Consider the following 22574-nt stretch of genomic DNA (forward strand, 5'->3'; position numbering starts at 1 on the left):
TATCGTCTTCCTCACTAAATCCAAACCAACCCCCACCCGCCCACGCCGCAAATTTTTTTTTTTTTACTAAAGAGTCGTGGTTATGGTTTCACCCATTCACTTTGTTGTGTAATTTTGCCCAATTGTTTTCAAATATCGAATTCCTACAAAATATTACCGTACTATGCTGACATATCAAATAAATCATGTGCGGCACGCAAGCTCATGAACACTCGATTTTTATTTACCTTGGTCGAGATATGATGGCTGGCGAGAAAGCGGATTCGAGTTAATTCTCTAAAGCTTTTGATAGAGGCAAAAATAAATTATATAGACATCTCAAATCACTTAAAGCTCTCGCTCGGCAAGAACTTCCCAGTCCTGTATTTTGTGATATGTCGAAACCTGTCCGCCGTTAGATATTACTGCAGAGAAAGAATCACATCTGAAATGTGATGATTTCGACAGTGTTTGAAGGGGAGAACAAACAGGGAGAGTCAAATGGATAGGTACGTACCAGCTGTATTCTTCCACCTCTCCAGGACATTTCTGTTGGAGCTGGATCGGCATTTCTCTCCTCGACTTGAATCCCTGCAGCCTTCACGGCACGTAAAACAGCCCGTCTTCCATGTTCAATTACTTCCATGGAAGAGCTAAAGGAACTGTCAGTTATTCGCTTCTTCAACAGCGTATGACGAATAAACAAAAATAGTAAAGGAGTCTGTACAGCGCAAACTCAATTGAGAAATAAAAGTGTAAAAATATAATCAATCAGAGTACTTACTAGAGAAGGCTAACGTGTGGCCTCCAATGTGACTCCGCCCACTGCCGCGCTTGATTCCACTTTTCCTTCTCTTCTTGTGTTGCGTCTTGAGAACCGGAAAGGCTTGCAGTCTGCGCATTTAATACTCCTATGGCTCGACACCTTGTTCCTAGCTCTACAAGACGCTCATTGCGGTGTACCCCAAGCGTAAGCTTAGTCACGAGCTTGTCACCAACGGTAAGGTCTTTGAAGTTGATTGGTACATCTTTGAGTGATTTGGCATGCGGGCTGTCTTGGGTACTATAATCATCGTCGAGAGGCAATGTATCGATCCATTTCTGGAAATCTGTGTGTTCATTCAGATATATGTCTGCTGTGAGAGTCAAGTGAGGGACAAAGCTAAAAGTCGTCTGCTCGGCGACAGAGTGGGAATCATGTTGGACTTCGTCAGGCACAGTGTCGTGGATGAGTGTCGCCAAGGTCTTGTATATCTGGGAATCCTTTGGCGGCAAAAGCCATAGTGAACAGCCTATTTATAGTTCAGTATATATTTCTAGAAATGTTTGGGGTTGTATAAGATTTTGGTCACGGGATGAAGCTTGCTCACGAGGGTTTGATAGCTGGTAAATGTTTTGAAGCTCCAATGATTTGATCCCCGGCGGAATGGAGAAACCAGGCTTTCTTACCTCCCATTCTGTTTAAGAACCCTGTGTATAGAATATAATCGTTTCTTAAATTGTCAAAATGGATGAAACTACGGAATGGGTTTGAAACGCGGAGGAGGGGCTGAAGGCGGTTTTGGATGTATTCTGCCGACACAGCGAACAGAATCGAGAGCTGTGCGAGGGGCCGACCCGAAGGCGGTGAAGGGGGCTAATTTGACGTCACACTGCATTGGAAACTCGAGAAGAACACACGTCGCACTGGTTATGGCACAACGTTTAAACTATACTGTTCATAAATATCATGTAGACATTATAGCGAGCTTTTTCTCGGAAAAGAGTTCTGGGTTCCCCCTTTGTTTCTCGCCAGAACAGCTGATGATAATGCGTTATAGTCTATATTTGAATCCTAAATGGCGCTCAATAGTTTATGATATAATACAAGCGTATCGCGTAACCTTAACAATGCAGCAAAGGCCCGCCAATAAAAGAAAAAGTATGATAATAACTCGTCCAGAGAGCGTCGCTTGTAGCAAATATTCACTACGCTGCAAGCGTAAGCCTCTTGTCTCGCTGATACACATCGGCAAGCACGGTGACGGCTTTTGCAGCAACTCCCTGGTTCGTGGCTTGACGGGGGAAAGCAACAAGAGCCTTCTTCAACGCCACCAATGCTGCATGGCCATAAAATTCTAAGAACCTCCCTTCGTAGTTCTCTATCATCGCTTTGAGGACGACAAAATGAGTCCCTGTAGCCTCCTGCGGAGGCACGTTGACAATAGACGCGACAGCGCGCCAGTAATGGATGTTGGGATATGGATTTTGCAGCGGAGACTTTTCAAAGTTTCGCAATGCAATGGCAGCGAAGCCGGAACCGAGACCTGTCATGCGTTCATTGTGACGCTGCTCGGAAATCCAAGGTCCACCGGGCTCCTCGCGCCACCAACCAAGCCGTTGCCTTCCCTGTTCGGTTTTCTCGCTGCCATATATACCCCAAAGGACTGGACAGACCACGTGGAATTTGGCCATCAATATATCGATAAGAGATACGCCCTTCCATCGGAAATCGTTTGAGGAGAAGACCGAGGCAGCTACCACACCAATCGGATCGGCGGATTTTGGTGACACGCTCGATTCGTTGATGAACTGTGAGATGATTGCTTTGGCAAAAATGTTGAGGAGATAAACTAGCAAGCCCGGTCCGTGAGCACCGTCGGCGCTCTGAAGTAAGGGGGCAAGCTCCGGCTTTGGAACGATGTATTGGCGTACATCGACTGCGGGCTCAGAAAGGCTGCTGGCCTCTTTGAGTAGTGTTTTTATTCTCTCGGTCTGAATGACAGCTGAAATTAGCATGAGATAGGTGGGCGTAGCATTCAAGACTTACGGGTATTCGGTTCGTTCCCTTGCCTTCGGTCAATTGGCCCACACACTTTTTGATCTCCCGCCTCATGTCACCCATGTTTTTCTTCAACACTGGATTCTGCTTGGATTGTTGAACCATGAAAGAGCGCAGTTCTTTCAGGCGTCTGTGCAGTTGCGCGTACTGCTGGTGAACAGCATTCTTCTCGGCAATGCTGCGCCTGAGGCCAGCCGGAGCTGATGGCTGGGGTGCGACTGGAGCCTGGATAGGTTTTGCTTGCGGCACAGCGGCGGCCCTTCGTGCTTCTTCGGCTTTGGCTTGCGCTGCCGCCGCGGCATCTTGGGCTTTCTTTCTTGCCTCAGCCTCCTCCGCTTCTCGTCGTCGAGCAGCTTCGACCCTTTCCTGCTCCTCCCGTCTCCGCCTCTCCTCCTCTGCTCTCTCCTTTGCTTTGATCTCCTCTTCCACCCTCCTCTTCTCCGCTTCGGCTCTGTGGAACTCGTCGAGTCTTCTTTTCTGTTCCTCCAGCTCCCGTAGGTCCCTTTCCGCTTTCTCGCGGCGCCTCCTCTCCAGCTCGCGGCGTTCGGATTCCTCTTGTATTCTTCGTTGGCGTTCGAGCTCTAATTCGAATTGTTCTCTCGCGATTTCCGCGCTCTGGCGGACACGCTCATGTTCGGCGGCGGCGGCAACCAAGGCAGCTCTGTGTGCGGCCTCTAGTGTCAAAGTTTCTTCATCGAGTCTACTGTAGAAGCTATCGTTGGCATCGCTGCGAATTCGGCCGAGTTCCAGAAGTAGCTGTCTCGAGGGGCTGTCCGTCGCAGACTTCCATGGTGAGCTCATGGTTGAGTTTGGAATCTTAAGAGCATAGCCCGCAGCGGAGCATCTGGATGTAAGAATTCACCCTTGTTGATGTATGGAATCAAATGGCTTGCAAGAAAAATTGGGTTTGTCGTTTGTCAAATCAAAAGTTTGAGTGAGAAAAGTAACAAAAAAAGTCAAGGGCGTGGAGACTCGAAAACACGTCGCGCGCTCTGTGGAAAATAACCGACTGAGGCACCAGATGCAATCATGCTGAGAGAGAATACATGCAGCAAGAAGATCTGAGCCTATCCAGGATCGCATCCGAAGAGATCTGTGCCGTGTGAGCTTGATAGTGCGCGCAAGGCCGAGGTATATTATCAATGGACTCTGGGAATGAACATGAAGAAACTCGGCATGTTCCGCAGAGCCGCGTGGTGTGGTGAGCAAGGACCCTAAAAAAGAAGCGAGCGGTTGCTTTCCCCGACCGGAAGTCGAGACGGTTCACATCCGACAAAAGAGAAACAAAGACCAAGCTTCGTGGGGTGCTTCCTTCTTTTCCGCTCTCGAAATGACAGCACTGACGGCTCAAAGGGGGATATGCCAAGAGAAATTGCAGTAGGGCTTCTTGCCACATGTAAGTAGCAAAATGTCCTTGCACTTGAAATCAGCGTGATGATCATTCGTCGATCGTCAAGCGATGACGGTTGCTGCTGCCCATGAATGTCAATTTAGTAGATCACTGCTTCTTTAAGGTGCCTGGTTTGATTGAGGGAAAGACTCTCCCCTTTTGATATTAATTGCACAGTTGGCCATAACATGACGCAGTTTTGAGATTTTTGTGTTGTGACATAATATCCTTTGCTGTTGGGGGGTTATTTTTAAGTAGTCATCTCCTTTTTCTACGCCAAGAAATCCGTCTCTCCTGAGCTTGCTGCTCACAGCGAACAATTTCAGAGAGGCCACCGTGCTCCGATTAGGGCCATAGCCGATCCATATTCTTCCTGTGCAGCTCGAACAAGGAAAAGAGAGTCAATTTGTGTTCGCTTCAAAAGATTGGTAGTGTAGATTGTGAGATGAATGGCTCCCACATGCAAGCAATAGCAATAATATATCCCCTTCCACATTGAAGAGCAGCATGTGCTTACAAGTAGTTGGTGTATGATGACGCAGTGGGGAGAGAGAGTTGTGCTGGCCATGGTTCAGAGAAGCGCGCTAAGCTGGAGAACGGCCCGCTCGTTGGCCGCTTTACCCACAATCTCTCACTAACTTTACCTCTCTCTCTCTCTCTTCCTGTCTCTCCATGCTGCCCTTTCTCCCTCTCTCTCGCGTGTCTTCCCTTTCGAGTCAAACGTCAACTACGAGTTACAGCTCCCAAGTAGCTCTACCTGCTACGAAAAGCTGTACACTCCGGCTTACCCTCATACAGTCCCACCCCCACAGGCTTTCGCTACCCCCAAAAGTCTCTCCTTCACTTCTTTACTCGTCTAGTATTACTACTACGGTACTGCTACCACTACCTCTACCTCTACTCTTCCTCCTACATCTTCACACCCACTCTCCTTCTCCACTATCTCTTCTACTTCTCTGCATCCCCATCCGTCATCCTCTTTCTTACCTTCAACCCCCTTTCAATCTCGTGTTTCAGTTCTTTTTCCTTCTTTCGCTTCCTCTCTAATCTACGTTTCTCACTCCGTCGTTGCACTTTCGTCTACTTTACTTAATCCGCGAACCCTCTCGTTCGTCTCCTGTTCCCGCTTGGGACAATTAACCATCCCACCCGCGCTCTGTAGCTGCCCCCCCAAAAAAGGCCCCCCGTGGTGTTTTCTCGACGCTGCACTCGCACCGGGATTTTATTCCTTCATCAGGCTCTTCTTCCTGTCTCATCCTTTTGGCGAGTGTTGCAGCGTACGGCTGGTCGCGTCCTTAGACCTACAAAAAAAATACTCCTCGCAATCGCTTTTGCGTAGATCTTCAGTTGTCTGACGTCGAGGAGCGTCATCTTCTCCCGAACATTCGTGGATATCCGATTCAAGCATACTTTTCTACCAACGTGGTAACGCTCAGACCCCTCTTTGGGCGAAAGCATTTCTCTTGAACCCCAAGACGAGCCTCTCGTGCTGAGAAATTTGTCACGACGTCTTAAAGTCCATTCCTTCCGTGCTAAACAGCCTTATCGGGTAGGTATCTTCACCTTCGTGAGCCAGAGGCCTAATTCACTGACGTGCATTCGTTCTGCAGATTCACCCTCCACCTCCACCGTCCTTTCCCGCCCGCCTGATATTCTTTGTTGGCGACGCTGGCCTTAGAGTCTTTCTTCCTACTGTGTCTCAGGATCGCTTTCTCCCGAAAGGGTCGTTAGATCGCTCCTGACTGCTCAGTCCAACCCACACAGCTCTTCATCACAATCTGTCATGGATCAACAGCAAGGTCAACCTGGCGTGCCTGGCCCTGCCGGCCGGCGGTTACACATTGCTCACAGGCGAAGCCCGTCCGAGTTGACCCCCCTGATGAGTAAGTTCTCCCATTGCTTTTCTTGCCAGCCTGCAGGTTGCTACTCTATGAAGTTGTCAACCAAGTCGTCTGCCACAAGGCCATCTTCGTCTGGAGGCTACAACCTTTGCTGCGGCACTGGAGGCATCTCTCAATAGCTGTGACGATCTTTCCAATCATCATCTTTCCAAGCCTTGGCCGTACTGATTCCTTTTTGAAATAGTGGAACAACTGGCTATTCAGCAACAAATCGAGCTCCTCCAACAACAGCAACAGCAAATACAAGCAACACATCAGCAGTATGTGAACATGGGCATGATTCAGCCCCAGCAGCAGTTGCCCGCCTTGAATGCCTTTGCTCCCGTGCAAGGTCAGGTGTCTGGTCTGTCTGCTCATCCGGGCGCCTTCCAGTTCCCTCAGCTCTCGCAGCAACAATTAGCCGTTCCTTTGAATGCCCCAACCCAGCCCTCCTCTCATCGACGTAATCAGTCGGCACTCCCTAGTATGAACATGGGTGGTCCCCCACCGGCACCCTCGGCCGGTGCCTCTGGCTCAATCTACAGCGACTACAATCAGTCGGGTAATACTGGCGGTCAAAACCGAGAGAGCATGAGCCAACGCGGTGGTCGTGGTCCCCCCGGCGGCGGACATCAACGCCGTCACTCTTTGGCGCTTCCGGAAGCCAAGAAGGCCGCCGAGCTTGCGCAGCAGAAACGAACGACGTCGGGATTTCAATTTCCCATTCCTGGTGCCGGTGGTGCCACGTCGTCGAGCTCTGACCGCTCTGCGAGCCCCTCCACGACCGAAGACAAGTCGGCTCAGGGCCAGCAGCAGAGCCACGGAAATCACATCTCCTCTGGCAGTCTCTCGGCCCGGAGCGGCAACCGCATGGTCAGTCACGGCCGAAGCCAGAGCATGGCTGTCGGAAATGGGCGCAGTTCCATGCAGGGACGTGGTGCTGGAGGCTTTCAGTTTCCCTCGCCATTGTCTCAGGACGCTTCTTCGGAGCATTCCGACTTCCAGCGCCGAAGCAGCGGCCACGGACGCACCGCGTCTCGCAACTTTGAAGGCAACTGGCGTCAGCCCAACAATAATCAAAACCAGGCACCAGAGCCTCAGCCACCCATGGGTAGCTTCAGCCAGCCTCAGACGGCGAGTTCCAGCGTTTTCCAGCCCGGCCACCGCACTCGGGCGTCAATTGCTGGCCAGTCGATTGGTTCTCTTGGATCTTTCCAATTTCCGGCCCAGCCTCAGCTTCTCCAGCTGCCCCAAGGACAGGTCGTGCTCGGACAGCCTCAGCTGTTTGCTGGTCAGCAATTGAACCCGCTGCAGCTAGGCCAACTTCAGGCTCTGCAGGCGGCCCAGCTCACCGGACAGCAAGTGCCTGGACTGCAATCAAGCCAGCATTCCCAGTCGCAGCTTTCGCAACAACAGGCTCAGCAGCAGCGTAAGACGCTGTTCACTCCTTACTTGCCCCAGGCATCGCTGCCGGCCTTGCTCAGTGACGGTCAGCTCGTCGCCGGTGTCTTGCGAGTGAACAAGAAGAACCGGAGCGACGCATATGTTACTACTCCGGACCTCGATGCTGACATCTTCATCTGCGGTAGCAAAGACCGCAATCGAGCTCTGGTCGATGACCTTGTCGCCGTCGAGCTCCTGGATGTCGATGAAGTCTGGAGCCAAAAGCGTGAAAAGGAGGAGAAGAAGAGACGCAAGGACGTTTCCGAGTCACGCTCTGGTGGTGATAAGCCGGGAAGAAGCGACTCGCTCAGTGCCGATGGCCAAAGTGCCATGGATGGTGGCATCAAGAGAAGAGGCAGTTTGAGGCAGCGTCCCACCCAGAAGAAGAATGATGATGTCGAAGTCGAGGGGCAAAGCCTTTTGCTCATGGAGGAGGAAGAGGTGAATGATGAGCAGAAGCCGCTCTATGCCGGACATGTCGTCGCCGTCATCGAGCGTATCGCAGGACAAATGTTTTCTGGTACTCTTGGTCTTTTGCGTCCTAGTAGCCAAGCTACAAAGGAGAAGCAAGAAGCCGAGCGTCAGGCTCGTGAGGGATCGGGACGTTCGGCGCCTGACCGGCACCAAGAGAAGCCAAAGATTGTCTGGTTCAAGCCCACTGACAAGCGTGTTCCCCTGATCGCCATCCCTACAGAGCAAGCTCCTCGCGACTTTGTAGAGAAGCACCAAGAATATGCTAATCGCATATTTGTTGCCTGCATCAAGCGTTGGCCAATCACTTCTCTCCACCCGTTTGGCACGTTGGTGGAGCAACTAGGTGAGATGGGCAACCTGAAGGTCGAGACTGACGCTCTCCTCCGCGATAACAACTTTGGTCCGGACGAGTTTGCTGAGGCGGTCCTCAAAGACGTCGGCCATGAAAACTGGTCTGTCGCTGCTGAGGATGAATCTGTTGTGTCAGCCCGCAAGGATCTTCGAGAAGAGAAGACCTTCACCATCGATCCTAATGGAGCCCAGCAACTTGACAATGCCATTCATGTAAAGACGCTCGGAGATGGTAGAGTGGAGATTGGTGTACACGTTGCTGATGTGGCTCACTTCATCAAACGTAACTCCCTTGTCGATCGCGAGGCGAAGAAGCGAGGCACCGGTGTTTATCTCGTGAATCGCGCTGTCAGCATGCTTCCACCGAGATTGGCATCTGACCTCTGTTCCTTGAGCCCTGGCCAAGAGAGGTTCACCGTCAGCGTGATTTTTAAAGCTGACCCCCGAACTGGTCATGTCTTTGAGGACGAGACTTGGGTGGGAAAGTCCATTATCAAGAGTTCAGGAAAGCTCTCATACGACGAGGTCGACGCCGTCTTGACCGATTCTTCTTCTGTCTCCCTCGATCAGACCGCTGTCAATGACGTCAAGTTGCTATATGTAAGTTTTGTGTATATATAGATATAGGAGAAATGCACCGAGAAAGAACGTACTGGAGCTAACCAATGACAGGGTCTGACTCGGAAGTTCCGTGAGGCCAGGTTTGGCTCACGGTCGGACGACATCCCGCCGCTTCGTCTCCTCTACCAGCTTGACGATGAGAACGTCCCGGTGGAGCAGAACGTCTTCGACGCTACGCCATCGCATGAGCTCATCGAAGAGCTCAGCCACAAGGCCAATGCATTTGTGGCTAAGAAGCTTGCAGCAGCCCTCCCAGGAAAGGCCTTCCTCCGTCGCCAAGCGGCTCCCAACTCGCGCCGTCTGCAAACCTTTGCAGAGCGAATGACAAATATTGGATATGACATCGACACCAGCAGCAGCGGCTCGATTCAGGCTAGCCTATTCAATGTCGAAGACCAATCTATTCGCAAGGTAAGGCTATCTTTGCGCCAGTTGGTGGGAAAAAAAAGGCATGATCATTTGCTAATATCACATGTTCTAGGGTATGGAGACACTCCTGGTCAAGACCATGTCCCGCGCCAAGTATTTTGTTGCTGGAAAGCTTTCCGAGCAGCAGTACGCTCACTTTGCCTTGAATCTGCCATTGTACACTCACTTCACCAACCCAACTCGCCGATATGCAGACATTGTTGTCCACCGCCAGCTGGAGGCTATTCTTTCAAATGCGGCAATCGAAATCGCAGACGACATTGAATCTCTTGTTAAGATTGCTGAGCACTGCAACAACAAGAAGGACTCGGCGCAGATTGCGCAGGAGCAGAGTGTACACATTGAGTCGTGCAGAGCATTGGACAGGAAACGGCAGCAGCTTGGTGGCGATCTCACTAGCGAAGGTATCGTCATTTCTGTCTACGAGTCGGCCTTTGACGTCCTCATTCCCGAGTACGGATTCGAGAAGCGTGTGCACTGCGACCAGCTTCCGCTCAAGAAGGCCGAGTTTGACAAGCACAAGCGAATCCTCGAGCTCTACTGGGAGAAGGACATTCCGTCTTCAGCCTACATTCCAGAGGACGAGCGTCCTCCGGCGGGATCCGTTCGCGGTTCGAATGCTGCGGCCGCGGCGGCCGCGGCTCGTGAAGCCGAAGCGGCGAAGAAGCGCGCCAAGGAAAATGAGGAGGCGCAGCGAAAGCAGATGGACACTGGCACAATGTCCACTGACGATGTCGATGCTCTCTTTGATGACGATGAGGACGTGGCTTCTGAAATTACTGAGATGGCTGCTGGTGTTTCGCTCAACCCCACTGCTGGCTCTGAGCGCCCGACTCAGAGCATGCCTCCGTCTCCGACTCGGACCACGGCTTCATCCGAACAGGGTCCTCACCGCACTAGATCTGACCCGAAGCTTGCCTCTAGCGCTACCGAGGCTCCCGAGGGCAAGCTGACCGACAAGGAGAAGTATATGAAGCTATTTGCTCTCCGCCAGGAAAACGGCGAGTACATTCAAGATGTCAGGGAGATGACCAGAGTGCCAATCATCTTGAAGACGGACCTTTCGAAGAGTCCTCCGTAAGTTGAATCACATGCAACTTTTTGAAACTTTTCTAAAATTACTAACACTTGTTCTTTTTTTTTAAACAGCTGCCTTACTATTCGCTCCGTCAACCCATATGCGCTATAGATGGCCAAACCGATATCTAATACAAAGTTATCAGTATATTTCCGGAGCAGTTGCATGCTCAATCGCTCTCAAACATCTATCTAATATCGGTCCAACCATCTTTGGAAAAGACCAATTTTTGGTTTCACCTGTTTGCAAAAGATGAATGCCAAGCTCTACGCCGATGGGTAGAACATATCGGCCCAAAGCTTTTGCATTCCATCTATTTGCAACCTACACGATGGAATCGTGATAATTTGCTCGGTCTTGCTCTTGGAATATTTGCTCCAAACTGGACCACCTTATAATCTCTTCTCTTGGTATCAGCTGTGTTTAATCAATTTTCTCTTTATTTAATCTTTTTTTCCATTTCTTGTTCATTTTCAGTAAAAGCTTTTTATTTTTCCCTTTTTTGCTTCTACATTCTTGTCTTTTTCCGGCATTAGCGTGATTTTGTGAATCCATGCTTTGTTTCCCACTTGCAATTGCTTCCAGACATTTGCCCCTGGTCTGGTAGCGCAATTTAGTGCGTCTCGTGCCTTTTCCAGACGCAAAGGGGATTGGAGATCAGGAGAAGGACCGGTCGATGAAGAGGAATAAGAAGAAGCTCCAATGATATGGATGCAGACTGAAAAAGGTGGTATTGCGATCGAACCAAGGAACTGAAATTGATGGAGCACGAGAAGAAAAGAGAGACTGTGTATCTACCTACCTACTTTTACCTACCTACTTTACTGGTCGCCCGATCTCTGAATCAAAGGGTTGGTCATCCCGGCTCCCTCGTCGAGGGAACCTTTTGCGACCACCCAAGGTGAAAGGATAAGAGGAATCAAATAAGAGAAATTCAAATATTACTTGCGTGTATATCCCAACTTCTGACCCTCATCGTATATTTGTCCAACTTGAGATCTCCCAGCGTAAGCGTCCATTGTGTCTCGTGTATGTCCGATATAGGCGGTTATTTTCCAAGCGACTCGGCAACTCCCTTCCCTGGCAACGTGCTCACCTTCACGAAAAATTGAAGCGATTCACACCGCGACAATACTGCATTGCTGCCAAAAATGCATTTATCAAAAGTTTGGAAGAAAAGTATTCTAACACCCTAGGGGGGACCCAACTTACAGGGACCTACCCGCTGAAACACCAACCAGTGGGTCCAAATCTCTAGTATATATGAGTGGCAGTAGATGTTTTCTTTGTGTTTTGAGTAGCTTACTACACAGTGGACGGACGAGAAGGAGAGGTGAATAGAAGAGATGGAATAAATAAAAAGTTAAGCTTAAAAAAACCCATGTGAATGAGTAAATACCTTTGGTAAATAGGGAAATAGGGAAAACAAGTAAAATAAGTAAATGGGTAAAATGGTAAATACCTTTGGCAAATAAGTAAATAAGTAAATAAGTACAAAGAAAGTAAAAGAAGAGAAAAAGAGCAAAATGCCTTGGGGGGATAAATTACAAGCGAGAGAAAGGCCCGGTAAGGGAAAAAAAAAAAGAGTGAAAAGGTGGATTTTACAACTAGTTGAGAAGGGGGAAAAAAAAGGGTAAAATGTGTTTTCGACAAAGATGAGAATGCGAGATGCTTGAGACGAATGTTAATAAAATGTAACAACATGTGCTAAGTGTGCTAAAAACATAGGGGGAAAGATAAATAAAAGATGGATCCGTATATGAAGAGAAAGGCTATGGCTTTTGTAGTATGACAAGGACAAAATATGTGCATGATGGAAAATAAAAAAACTGTCAAAGTCTGATGGTAAAATGGCAAAATAGAAACGAGAGTTTTCGAAATGCAATATAATAGCCGCAGCAAAGATGATGGACTGAAATAGATGGATTGAGATTCGAAATGGTTACTCTGACGGTCGAATCAAAGACTCGTTGTCGTCGGTGCTCTCTGATTCCAGCTCGGTTTCCGCTCCAATAGCCGGACCGAATGAATCTTCAGCTCGGCTTTCCTGGATAGGATTGCCGTCGACCGTACTGTCGTCGTCGTCGTAGAAGCCGCCGTGGGGACTCACGTTCGCTTCTGCGTCCTGATCGTACGAACCCTTGCGGAGCAGAGGAGGCGTTGCGGGAGGAAGGTCTTGGAGAGGCTGCTTTTCTGCCTGGCGTGCAGAGAACGTCAACAGTGGCTGGGAGCTCTGTCTCTGCCACTGTGCAAATCGGCTCGATGAGGATGACAATAAAGGTCGGTCATTCTGTGGCGTGGAAGCGGCAGAATTGGTAGAGGAGATTGACACATTACGCTTGTTGATTGGCGTCATGAATCGATTGTTTGTACCTGGAGGAGTCAAAAGCCCAGAGAGGAAGCTGTGCGCCGAGGGCGAAGATTTCGAGGGTGTTTGCTGAGATGCCGAAGGGGTTTGATCTCCAGCGTTATCAGCAGTAGTACTAGCTGTACTGGTTACCCTTCCCTTTCGCCAGTTTCCAATCGCCGCGGCAAGCGGGAGTACCTTTGGAGAAGCAAAGTTTGAAATGGCAGACAATGAGGGGAAGGTCTGACCATTCATTGCCCTTTCCTTCTCTTGTTGTTCCATCTCCAGATTAGCTTTGAGCCTTATGGCAGCATCTCTCACGGCGTTCTTGTCAAATTCTGGCTGCGAAAGGATGCCGACAATGTCCTCGAGCTCGCCAAGCCGGACTCCAAGCAACTCACGAAGCCAAGCAATCTCCATATCCCTTTCCTTTATTGTCTTTGGAGCATTACGATCGACGGCCGCCAACTCTTGCTCCAGGCTCTCGATTCGACTCTCCCTTTCCTGCAGCTGTTCTTGGAGAACAAAAATCGACTCGCGCAGGGCTTGAGGGGATATCTTCAGAGGAGAAGTATCGTCACCCGTTGTTGGGCTCGAAGATGAGCTTGGCTGGCTAACCCTTGCAGACTGTGCAGCTTGAGCAGCAGCGTGCGCTGCAGACTTTGCAATCTCCAACTTCTCCTCAAGGTGCTTCACTAGATCCTGGAAGTGAGTTACTTTGGCTTCCGACAGATCAAGCCGCTCCTTGAATACTTCTGCACTCCTTTCTTTGTCCTCGACAGCATGGCCAAGAGCTCGGCCATGCTGCTGTTTAAGGTCCTCAAGAGAACGCTCGTATCGAGTTTGTAGTTCACGTAAAGACCTCTCCCGATAGTCGTGAGCCTCTTTCAAAGCCTTTTCTTTGATCCGCTCGGCTTCTTGAAGAACATATTCGCTCCTCGATTTCATGGTGTTGGCTTCTTCCCTCATGTGCTCGAGGCGGTTCTCCGTTCTAACGAGTTCACTTTCCAATTCGGCCCTCACAATATCGACTTGCATTTTTGCAGCCCGCAGATCTGCCTCTAGGACAACTCTGGTCCTGTGCAACTCCATTCGCCCGGCTTCGCGTGCTTGGCTAGCCTCTCGCTCAGCCCTTGCAGCAACCTTTTGAAATTCAATGTTCTCTACTCGAAGTGCAGCCACCGTCTCTTCCAATCGCGCGTTGAATTTTTGAGTTTGGTCCGCAACCACCTTCATCTTCATCGACTCTGCCTCTTGCGCCTCGAGCCGTTCAATCTCTCGTTCGAGTCTCTCGCGGGTCCGAGCTTCCGCCTCAAGCCTTGCGGCCACCAGCCCAAATTTGACTTGGTGGTCCTCGTCTTTTTTACGCCAGTTGGCCTGCTCTCTGGCGATGTCGGATGCGGCTGAAGCCATCTCCTCTTGCAGCTTATCGAATCTTCCTCGGACTGCTTCTCTAGCGCGTATACTCTCTTCGGTCTGCGCTCTGAGCTTGTCCATGGTAGCCTTGAGATTTTTATTTTCGCGATTAGCTTCATCAATCTGATTGAGCCAATTTTCATGGGAGATGCGATATTCCTGGATAGTGCTTTCGAGTGCTAGATTTTTGGCGGCCAGATCTGTAATGTTCTTCTCGGCTTCTTCCAAGGCTTCTCTACGCATCTCGCTCTTCGCGTGGTCTTTGCCGTGCTCCTCGCTGAGGTTTTCAATCTTCGATTCGAGTTTTTCCGCGGATTGGCGCTCTTGAGCAATTACTTCTTCGGCTGCCTCCAGACTCCGCTTGGTTTTGATGAGTTCCTCTTCGGCTCTTCTTCGAGATTCAATCTCCTTTTCAATTCGTCTTTCCGCATCATCCAATTTACCCCTATATTGAGCATCTTGATCATCGGGCGCTTCGACGTTAGTCATCGAGCTTTGTGCGATAACCTCCCGAACGATAGTCTCAATATGCTGTTTCTCGAATGCCGGCCGCTGAACTTGATGTTGAGAAGACTTAATCTCTTCTAGGCCTTGCTGAAGACTAGAAAGCGTCGCGTTCAAGTTCGGTTCAACAACTTTACTCTGTGCCAAGGCCTCGAAAATTGCAGCCTTGAGCTTTTCCATCTTCCGACTTGCCTTAGCCGTCGTCGAGAACTGTCTGGTATAGCAGGCCTCTTCATCTTCATCTTCGTCGTCAGCGTCACTGTTGGCAGTTCCTCCTGAGACACTTGGCTGATCATTTGTTGGAAGTGGACGCCTTGGAAAGCTGTTCAAATGATGATGGATGGAAGCCAATGACCTTTCGACTGGATCCAAATGCAATTGGAGCAGTTCACCAACCATTTCATTGACCCGCATGTTGAAGAAGTCACTGCGCCATCGCAACTTCTCTTCCTCACCAGAGGAAAGGAAGTCGTCCCACTCACTAACGGGGATTTCCTCGGCATAATTCAACCTGTGAATTGGAACAGTCGAATCCAGAGTACCATCAATGGAATCAGAACGGCGCTCAAAAGATCGGAGTCGAGCCTCATGTCGCCTAGGACTTGGACTGGGAGCATCACTTCGAGTCTTCTGCTCGTTAGGCAAGCATGGAATAGGGCTTTGAAGTCGTTTATCTGGTGAGGCGGTTCTGGTGGGACTGGACTGACTCCATGGCACTGTATTTTTTTCAACTCCTAGGTCAGGATCATCCTCGTTCAGTTGACGCATAACGGCATCAATCTCGTGGAAAGAGGATTGTGCCAGTCTATGAAAATCTGCATTGTCAAGGAGAGGTATTTCTGGAAGAAACTCTCCAGGTTTATCCTTGGATGAAGCCAACCCGTCACTGGGTCGATGTGGGCTTTCATTACGTTTCTCAGATTTTTCAGGAATTGGCGGAGGGTCACTGGTCTGCTGCGGTCCATCGCTCCCTTGCAGGCTGTTATTCGAGGATGTGTTGATGTCGCCTGCAACGTTTTGAAGACCATCTTCCCGATCCGTGGCGATGCGAATGTCTTTTGATGCGGTCCTGGACTTCTTGGAAGTGGAGCCACGGGAACCATGGGACGACTGCAGTCGCTGTTCGGTTTCGGGACCAGATGTTAAATTTGCGCTGGGAAAGCCAGCGACGCCCTGAGTGCTTATTGCTCCTTGCTTGCCTTGGGTACTCTGGACCGGCAGGCCGTCTCCCATTTGCGCATGGCCACTAGGAGCAGCATTTTCCTTGTTCTCTGACAAATCACTTTGAGAATTTGATCCCAGCTTTCCTTGACTAGTTTCAGCAAGTGGCCGCGCAGGCTTCTTCAGCAATTCGGGCTCATTCTCGTCATCATCACAACGAATTCGCTTCTTTCTGGACTCATCTTCATCCAGGGTGCGTACTTTGTCGGAATCGGCTGGCTTCTTTGGAACTTCATCCGGACGCACAATAGGGATTGCCTTGGACTTTGTCGCCGGTTTGATAATGTCGCTTGGCTTCACCTCACTTCTGCTCAGCGCAGCCTGGAAAGAAGGAACAAGCTCTGGTGCTTTGTCAACTGCCGGCGAGAATTTGAACTCGCTCATGGAAAATGAGGTACTTTTCGTGGTCCCGGGTGTGAATGCAGGTGCATCCACATTGAATTTGCTCGCTCCGCTCAAAGACGAGGTTTTGGGATGATGCTGAATGCTAGAATGATTGGAGCCCATAGATTGACGGTTGGAGAACGGAACTTGATGCGTTGCCACAGGGCCGTTCCCATTGAGCCAAGGATTATTAGGAGCAGAGTTTAAATTATTGTTTTCGATCGAAGATTTCGACGTATGTTTGAAGCTTTGAGGGTCAAACATCAGTGGCAATGTAACAGGATCGGCTGCGCTTGATTGGGTGCCCGGCCAGACGAGATGTTGTGGATCATCACTAGCACTAGACATCAAACCAGGAGCAGGAGTACCCTGAAGGCTCGGATTGGTGTCAATCTCGGAGATGTAAGCGTGTGGTTCACTTTTAGGTTCTGCTTGGGATAGGTTCTGAGAGTCCATGACTTCAAGACGTAGGTTCGGTGGCGAGGCAGCATGTAGCAGACCATCTCTTCCAAACACAGATTTAGACAGAGAATGTGCTTTAGAGTGAGGCTGAGGATGGTGAAGCATAAAGCTTGCTTGTTCCTGGGCTTCATGTATCGTTGACGCCTCGGACGGATTACGCGTAGCAAATTTCTCGGAGTTAGATTTGGCTCTCGCCAATTCAGTGTGATCTGAGCGGAGCGAGTCATCATTTCTTTCAAAGCCTTGCTCTCCGAATCTGAAGTTCGTATGCGCCCTGTAATCATCCTCCTCTTCCATCTGTCGTTGAATGGACTCTTCAAGATGATACTCATGCTCATGAGTACTTGGCCGAATCCGTCCCTCAAATGGATGACCCTCTGGGGTTATTTTGACTTCTCCTTCGAAATTTTGGTCAAGTGCTTCTTGCTGGCCATCGGAAATGAGCGAGTTCCAGTGCTGGGCACTGAGAGTCTCTTGCTGTTGTTGTTGCTGTTGCAGCATTTGAAGTTGCAATTCTTGCTGGCGCTGTTGCATATGAGATAATAGATCATTTGATGACATTGGTCTTTCTTGAGCAGGGTCTATTCCGAGCATGGAATTCGGTGTCAATATAGTTCCTCCACCAGAAACACTCGGAACCGCAGGTGAGCTTGCCATAGCACTACCTTTCCGACTCGAAAAATAATGGTGTTGAGGAGACCACCCCCTCGAGATGGAAGGGGAGTACTGGTGAGACGGAAGTCGAAAGATTTGCTGTTCACCAGGTCCAAAGAGTGGCGTTTGCTGATTATCGGTGTTTGCTTCCATCGGTGGAAATTGAGAGACGTGTGCTTTCAGGGGTGAAGTTTGTGTGGTTTCGTCTGGGAGGCTCGAAGGTAGCAATGGCGAGAACTCCGCTTGTTGGGCTTCTATACTGGTCCCAATGGGCGGTGGCTGCGCCGCACAATGCCATTGCCCAGACGATTCGGGCTCCTGGCTTGACAAAGGAGATGCGGCGGAGAGGGGCTCCTCGTCATCAAATGAAACACCAAGAGCACGTAATTTCTCTTCATTGAGAAAATTGACATATGCATCCCATTCTGAGCAAACCGTTAGCAAGAAAATACTACAGAAAGAGTTATGCGAGATATGAAGATTAACAGAGAAACTTCACTGCGATTGGACCGATTCTGTAGGGCTACGGTACGGCGAAACAAGATGTAGTGCCTAGACGTACCTTTTTTATTCGGAAAACTGATGTTATACTGCCGGCTCGACCGTTCATTCTGCATTTCCTCGATATCAGGGTAAATAGCACGGCTCTGACCCGTCGGAGCACCGCTGTCAAACTCCTCTTCTTCTGCAAGTTGGTCAAACCCTCGGGTATTGAAGCCCTGTTCTTCCCAGTGCCGCAAACGACCAGAGACTGCTGAGGTATCCAATAGTTTGAGGGGCTCGCCATCAGCTCCCCGTGGCACATCTGGCGGTACTAAGATGGCACAATATCTACCTCGCCACACAACTCGTTTCCGTTCTGGTCGGACGTTTCTTGGGGGTTCAACATCTGTCGTTTCGACGGTTTTCGACGGAGCAGCTTGTGTTGACTTCGGAGCAGCATCGGCAATCTGGGGCGACACAGAGTCGAGCTGTGCTTCAGAGCCTTGTTCGTTTGAAGCTCCTGTTTCTGCCACAGGGTTTTTATTTTGGGGCTCTGCTAGAGGCGCAGAAGAACTAGGAGCGACGGAATCGTCTGCGTTAAGCTCCTCCGATCCGGCCGCAGAAACAGCATGCTGTGAGGCAAGCATGTCTGCGGAGCAATCTTTGCTAAAATAATCCTTATTCAGGAAATCAATCTGCTTGAGAGTGTCGTTGCTTTTGATGGACCGATGTTTCCTCGCCCGGTTTTCCCGGCTTGTGGACCGGCGTCTTGTGGTCTCTCTCTTTTGACCAAAAGATGCTAATGTAGGGGTCAAAAGCTCCTCCGCTGTGTCGGGATACTCTTGTGGTTCAAACCATGCGCTTCCCTCCCCATCCACAGCCGTACCAGAGTGCTCAGTAGCTGGTGCGTCGTTTGTCTCGGAGTCGTCACTCCACCAGTTCTCACGCTCCGAATGAGATTGCACAGAGTTTTGCCTCACCCACTCTTCCGTATATCCTCGAAAAAGCCCTCTGTTTAGGCCTAGAAATGCCAATCTTGCTGGAGCCAGCGACGTGGACGTGGGACTTCTTCGCGACGCAAAATCAGCACCAAATGGGGATGATTGAGCAGGATCAACTGTATCAACTCGGAGCCGCGGCCGAGCTAGGAGATCGCCGTCGACGTCGCTCCCGGTGCTTCCACGACGGCCGTAGTACGTTGATCGGGCGTTCGAGCCCAAGTCCTGATATTGGTACGGGGATCCCCAACTGGCCGTAAAGTATAAACTGCTTCCGGTGGTCTGGTATTCTTGGGGAGAGGAAGGCCTTGAGACTCCTGCCAGGTCTCTCAGAGATGGAAGGAGCGGCAGCGTCGGTGACAACGCTCCCTGGGTCGACCGCTGAAGTGGAGTTCTCCAAAGAGTAGAGGACTCGGAGTGACGTTCCGAGATATCTTCTGCTTCTAACGCGTCGCGGCCACGATGACTATTTTGCCGTGTTCGGTTCGGGGATAACGAATGAGGTGGGAATGCGGCAGGAGCGCTGAGTCTTTGAGCTGAAATAATTGTTGGGTTAATGCATGTGCGAAAAGCATTTTCAATAGGATATTGCGCACCTTCCACCGCGTCAATATGTGCAGGCGATCAATTTGTCGCCTGCAATTCGATCGATGGTGTGTTTTGAGCCTGGTGGTTTTCGGACAAAAAGCCACACTGAAATTAGGTTTACAGCCGGTCGGCACGTTCCTGGCCAGCTTTCTGCATAACCGTTTTTCAGGGGAACAGTAGGATACGGGAACGTGACGGCAGAAGCCGATTGACCTTTGTCAGGCAAACATGGAATAACTGACAGAAATTCGTAAAGGAGCTTCAAAACAACAATGATGACATTGACAGAAGTTCAAATGAATTGTGCCTGTGGTACAGATTGAGATTTCAACTGTTTAGACGAGGACAACACGTCGGTCGCGGTGTTTGACAGCAGACGTGTTTCTGTCCGATTGTTGTCTTTTGGACGTGAGAGGAAAGGAGGTATCTTGTACCGAAGCGGCCCGCCCCGGTGGGACCTCCCTCGCTCCTCCCAAGGGGGAAAAAAAGGGTCCAATCGGTACTTGTCTTGGCCATAGAACCACGGTACATTGTCTCGGTACTTGTCCCTCTCCCGGCACCAGCAAGGTTAGAGTTAAAATGGTGAAAGAAACGCGGTCAGAGTGTGGTCACCGCCACTTTCCAATTGCCGAAACTCTCAGAAGATAGAACTCATCCATAGACATGATAGCACCTGGCACGTGTGACATTTTTGTGATGAAATTTCAACAGAACAGACAATGGCACTAGAACGATGTAGCGAACCAAACAGTTGAGTTTCCGCGCCAGATATGCTCTTTTATCAATCATAAAACATCAAAAGACATTGGGAAAACTTGAGTCATTGAAGGCTGACAATTCGCAGAGCCATTATACTAATCGGTAGGAATATCGTTCAGCATCAAACATTATATGCGAAGACCAGAATCTTATCAAGTGTCCGAACTCATTAGATGCAACAAATGACTTGTTAATGATGATATGCGTGATTCAGTTAAAAGAGCCTCTTGTGAAGACGGCACCCGCCTCAAACTCCCTAGCTATGCTTCTCGTAAAATGTCGTCAAAAACGTGTCGGCCGACAAGACCGCCCTGTCAAAATTTGGCAATGGTTCGTTACAAGCGCCTCAGCCCAACTCGAGGCTTGGCTCCTTTGCCAGTAGACGCTCCCGAAACTTTCCGATTTGCGGCAGGCTTTGCAGGATGGAGTAAGAGTTTCGCAGATTTCTTGTCTGGGTTACACGTCGTCTGGGCTGTAACAGCAGGATTTACAGCATTCTCCTTGCTTTCGTCAAAGATGGCTATGGGCTCATGACTGGGACCTTCGGCGGTCAATGTGATAGCTGCTTCCTTTCCCTCCGCGAGATCATTTCGAATGCGCCCTGAAGCATTGATTCCCTTGCTCCGCATTACAAGCTTTGGTGATTTCCTTGGCCCATCAGCTGAAGGGTTTGCTTGCATAGCATTTGCATTGCATTCATCCGTGGATGAAAGCTCGATATTATTGCTTTCAATATTCTCGTTCAGGCCGTACTCTTCAGGGTCGATCGGGGTTGGGAGATCAGATAATGGACGCTTTCCAAGGACGTGCTTCCGGGGGCTTGGAGGACAAAAAGCGACAGGCGAAGGCGAGAGGGAGGGGTTGTTCTCTTTGGACGCTGATGCTTCGTCATCCTCGTCGCTGGAATCATGTTCGTCTATTTGGTTCAATGACAGAGGCTGGCCTGGCCTTTCCCTTTCGCTGATGTCCGGAGCAGATGTAACAGTGCCTTGGCCCAGTTGAGCGGTTGCTGCTTGTGGGCGCTTCTTCATCATGACTTTTCCACTTGCAGATCGCCGACCAGCTCCTTTTTGTTCGGCCTTGTCTTCCTTTATCTCCATGCCAGCTTCCTCGCCACGACCTTTAGCTTCCAACACGGCCGTTTTCAAATGTCTCGGAACTGGGGCATGTATTGAAGTCATCAGCTTTGCTTGCCTGGCGAATGCGTCGTAGTCATCTTGTAGCAGCTGGCCAGCTGCAGCGTTTAGTGCAGAATCGGGATTTGGTTGTATCAGAAGGCAAGAAATAGTCTATTCATTCAGGTCACTAGTTATAAGAGAAGCCAACAGCAATTTATTATATCTAGTGTCGACTTACCACAAAGACATCTCGTAGTGTCAATTTTGGGTTCCAGTCTCTTTTCAGTGTGTCGACGCAGATGCTGCCAGTAGATTCCTCTACGTTCGGGTGCCAGATGCGAGTACGAAAGAAAGCCTTTGGTGGACTGCGAGGGTAATCCTCGGGAAGCTTGAGATGCAACTTCCAGAGGCCAGCAGAGTAAGGAGTTCCTTGCGGGCCGGCGAGAAGCATTAGGACCTGGCTAAGGTCATCTTGAATGGCCGAGCTGTCGCTTGCCGGGGGCAAAAGGTAATGCGGAGGGAGAGGTGAGGTATGAAGAGAGGAATGCTCCGAGGCCAATCGCCTCAGTGTCGCCGGATTCTTCAAAAGCAGAGTTAGCTAATCGCCTGAAGCATGTAAACTGCGAAAATCCAAAGCCGAGAGATTGCTTTCTTACCATTTTCCTTTTCTATTATGATGACAATCAGACGCCAAGGGGAATATTAATAGTTTTCACTTGTATGGCAATCAAAAATCGTCTATTGATTGAATGCAATAGTTGCGACAATGCAAATCGGCAGGGTGGTGGTAAGAATGAAGCTTTAATGGCGTCAAGCGTTGGTTTGGTTTGTTTTGGCGTCGTCGCGACGACCCTACTTTCACTATTCCTAGTTTGGACGTTATGACTTTCACGCGACGAAATGCAGGGGACGTGTTCCCCGCGACGCGCTATCATAAAGGTCCGGCAAGAGAATTATCTGCAGTTAGCTATATCAAACAGCATAGATAAGGGTCATAGTTTAATTCAAGATTTAAAATACTATCAGCGTTGTGCTACGTCTGTGTCCGGTTGCTTCAGGAATATTGTAGCAGCGGCCACTCTGGTGAAAGAAGTCAGATGCGCCCAATTACGCGCCATCATGCATGGGACAATACTACACGGCTGTGGCTTGTGCAACAATTGGGGCGAGACTG

General features: G+C 49.8%; 7 protein-coding genes across 7 annotated transcripts; 1 reads left to right on the forward strand and 6 right to left on the reverse strand.

Annotated features, from left to right (window-relative positions):
• Positions 1–230: 230 nt before the first annotated feature.
• L228DRAFT_257907 (2, 3 cyclic phosphodiesterase) lies at positions 231–1529 on the reverse strand. Its single transcript, XM_018334026.1, has 4 exons — positions 1429–1529; positions 764–1271; positions 497–632; positions 231–384 (listed from the first exon to the last, which is right to left on the reverse strand). The coding sequence occupies exons 1-4, from the start codon at positions 1433–1435 to the stop codon at positions 328–330; spliced, it is 708 nt and encodes a 235-aa protein (XP_018192030.1). The 5' UTR covers positions 1436–1529; the 3' UTR covers positions 231–327.
• Positions 1530–1754: 225 nt separating this feature from the next.
• On the reverse strand, positions 1755–3965 carry L228DRAFT_257908 (GLE1-domain-containing protein). Its single transcript, XM_018334027.1, has 2 exons — positions 2789–3965; positions 1755–2733 (listed from the first exon to the last, which is right to left on the reverse strand). Exons 1-2 carry the CDS (start codon positions 3599–3601, stop codon positions 1948–1950), a joined length of 1599 nt encoding a protein of 532 aa, XP_018192031.1. The 5' UTR covers positions 3602–3965; the 3' UTR covers positions 1755–1947.
• On the reverse strand, positions 3710–4354 carry L228DRAFT_13269 (hypothetical protein). The gene has a single exon (XM_018329106.1). The coding sequence runs from the start codon at positions 4194–4196 to the stop codon at positions 3828–3830; it is 369 nt and encodes a 122-aa protein (XP_018192032.1). The 5' UTR covers positions 4197–4354; the 3' UTR covers positions 3710–3827.
• A 1619-nt stretch (positions 4355–5973) lies between these two features.
• Positions 5974–10577, forward strand: L228DRAFT_206463 (RNB-domain-containing protein; the record flags this gene model as incomplete). Its single annotated transcript, XM_018329679.1, has 5 exons — positions 5974–6073; positions 6276–8938; positions 9011–9370; positions 9441–10465; positions 10538–10577. The coding sequence occupies 5 exons, from the start codon at positions 5974–5976 to the stop codon at positions 10575–10577; spliced, it is 4188 nt and encodes a 1395-aa protein (XP_018192033.1).
• Positions 10578–11596: 1019 nt separating this feature from the next.
• On the reverse strand, positions 11597–12289 carry L228DRAFT_13278 (hypothetical protein). The gene has a single exon (XM_018329107.1). The coding sequence runs from the start codon at positions 12168–12170 to the stop codon at positions 11772–11774; it is 399 nt and encodes a 132-aa protein (XP_018192034.1). The 5' UTR covers positions 12171–12289; the 3' UTR covers positions 11597–11771.
• L228DRAFT_257910 (hypothetical protein) lies at positions 12194–20054 on the reverse strand (the record flags this gene model as incomplete). The annotated part of the gene is made up of 3 exons (XM_018334028.1): positions 12194–17879; positions 18017–19471; positions 20027–20054. 3 exons carry the CDS (start codon positions 20052–20054, stop codon positions 12409–12411), a joined length of 6954 nt encoding a protein of 2317 aa, XP_018192035.1. The 3' UTR covers positions 12194–12408.
• Positions 20055–20617: 563 nt separating this feature from the next.
• On the reverse strand, positions 20618–22059 carry L228DRAFT_235546 (UBC-like protein; the record flags this gene model as incomplete). The annotated part of the gene is made up of 3 exons (XM_018330735.1): positions 20618–21571; positions 21639–21980; positions 22057–22059. 3 exons carry the CDS (start codon positions 22057–22059, stop codon positions 20618–20620), a joined length of 1299 nt encoding a protein of 432 aa, XP_018192036.1.
• Between the last annotated feature and the right edge of the window lie 515 nt (positions 22060–22574).

The sequence above is a fragment of the Xylona heveae genome (genome assembly GCF_001619985.1).
Source record: "Xylona heveae TC161 unplaced genomic scaffold L228scaffold_1, whole genome shotgun sequence".
In the NCBI taxonomy this organism is placed as follows: domain Eukaryota; kingdom Fungi; phylum Ascomycota; class Xylonomycetes; order Xylonales; family Xylonaceae; genus Xylona; species Xylona heveae.

Excerpts from the sequence above, each read along its gene's own strand:
- L228DRAFT_13278 (XM_018329107.1), bottom strand. The coding sequence starts at position 12,170 with ATGTTGTTACATTTTATTAACATTCGTCTCAAGCATCTCGCATTCTCA.
- L228DRAFT_13269 (XM_018329106.1), bottom strand. The coding sequence starts at position 4,196 with ATGTGGCAAGAAGCCCTACTGCAATTTCTCTTGGCATATCCCCCTTTG.
- L228DRAFT_257908 (XM_018334027.1), bottom strand. The coding sequence starts at position 3,601 with ATGAGCTCACCATGGAAGTCTGCGACGGACAGCCCCTCGAGACAGCTA. Across the intron at positions 2,734-2,788 it reads AGGGAACGAACCGAATACCC|ACCGAGAGAATAAAAACACT; the intron begins GTAAGTCTTGAA and ends GCTGTCATTCAG.
- L228DRAFT_257907 (XM_018334026.1), bottom strand. Across the intron at positions 633-763 it reads CCACACGTTAGCCTTCTCTA|CTCTTCCATGGAAGTAATTG; the intron begins GTAAGTACTCTG and ends CAGTTCCTTTAG. Across the intron at positions 385-496 it reads GAGGTGGAAGAATACAGCTG|GTTTCGACATATCACAAAAT; the intron begins GTACGTACCTAT and ends AACGGCGGACAG.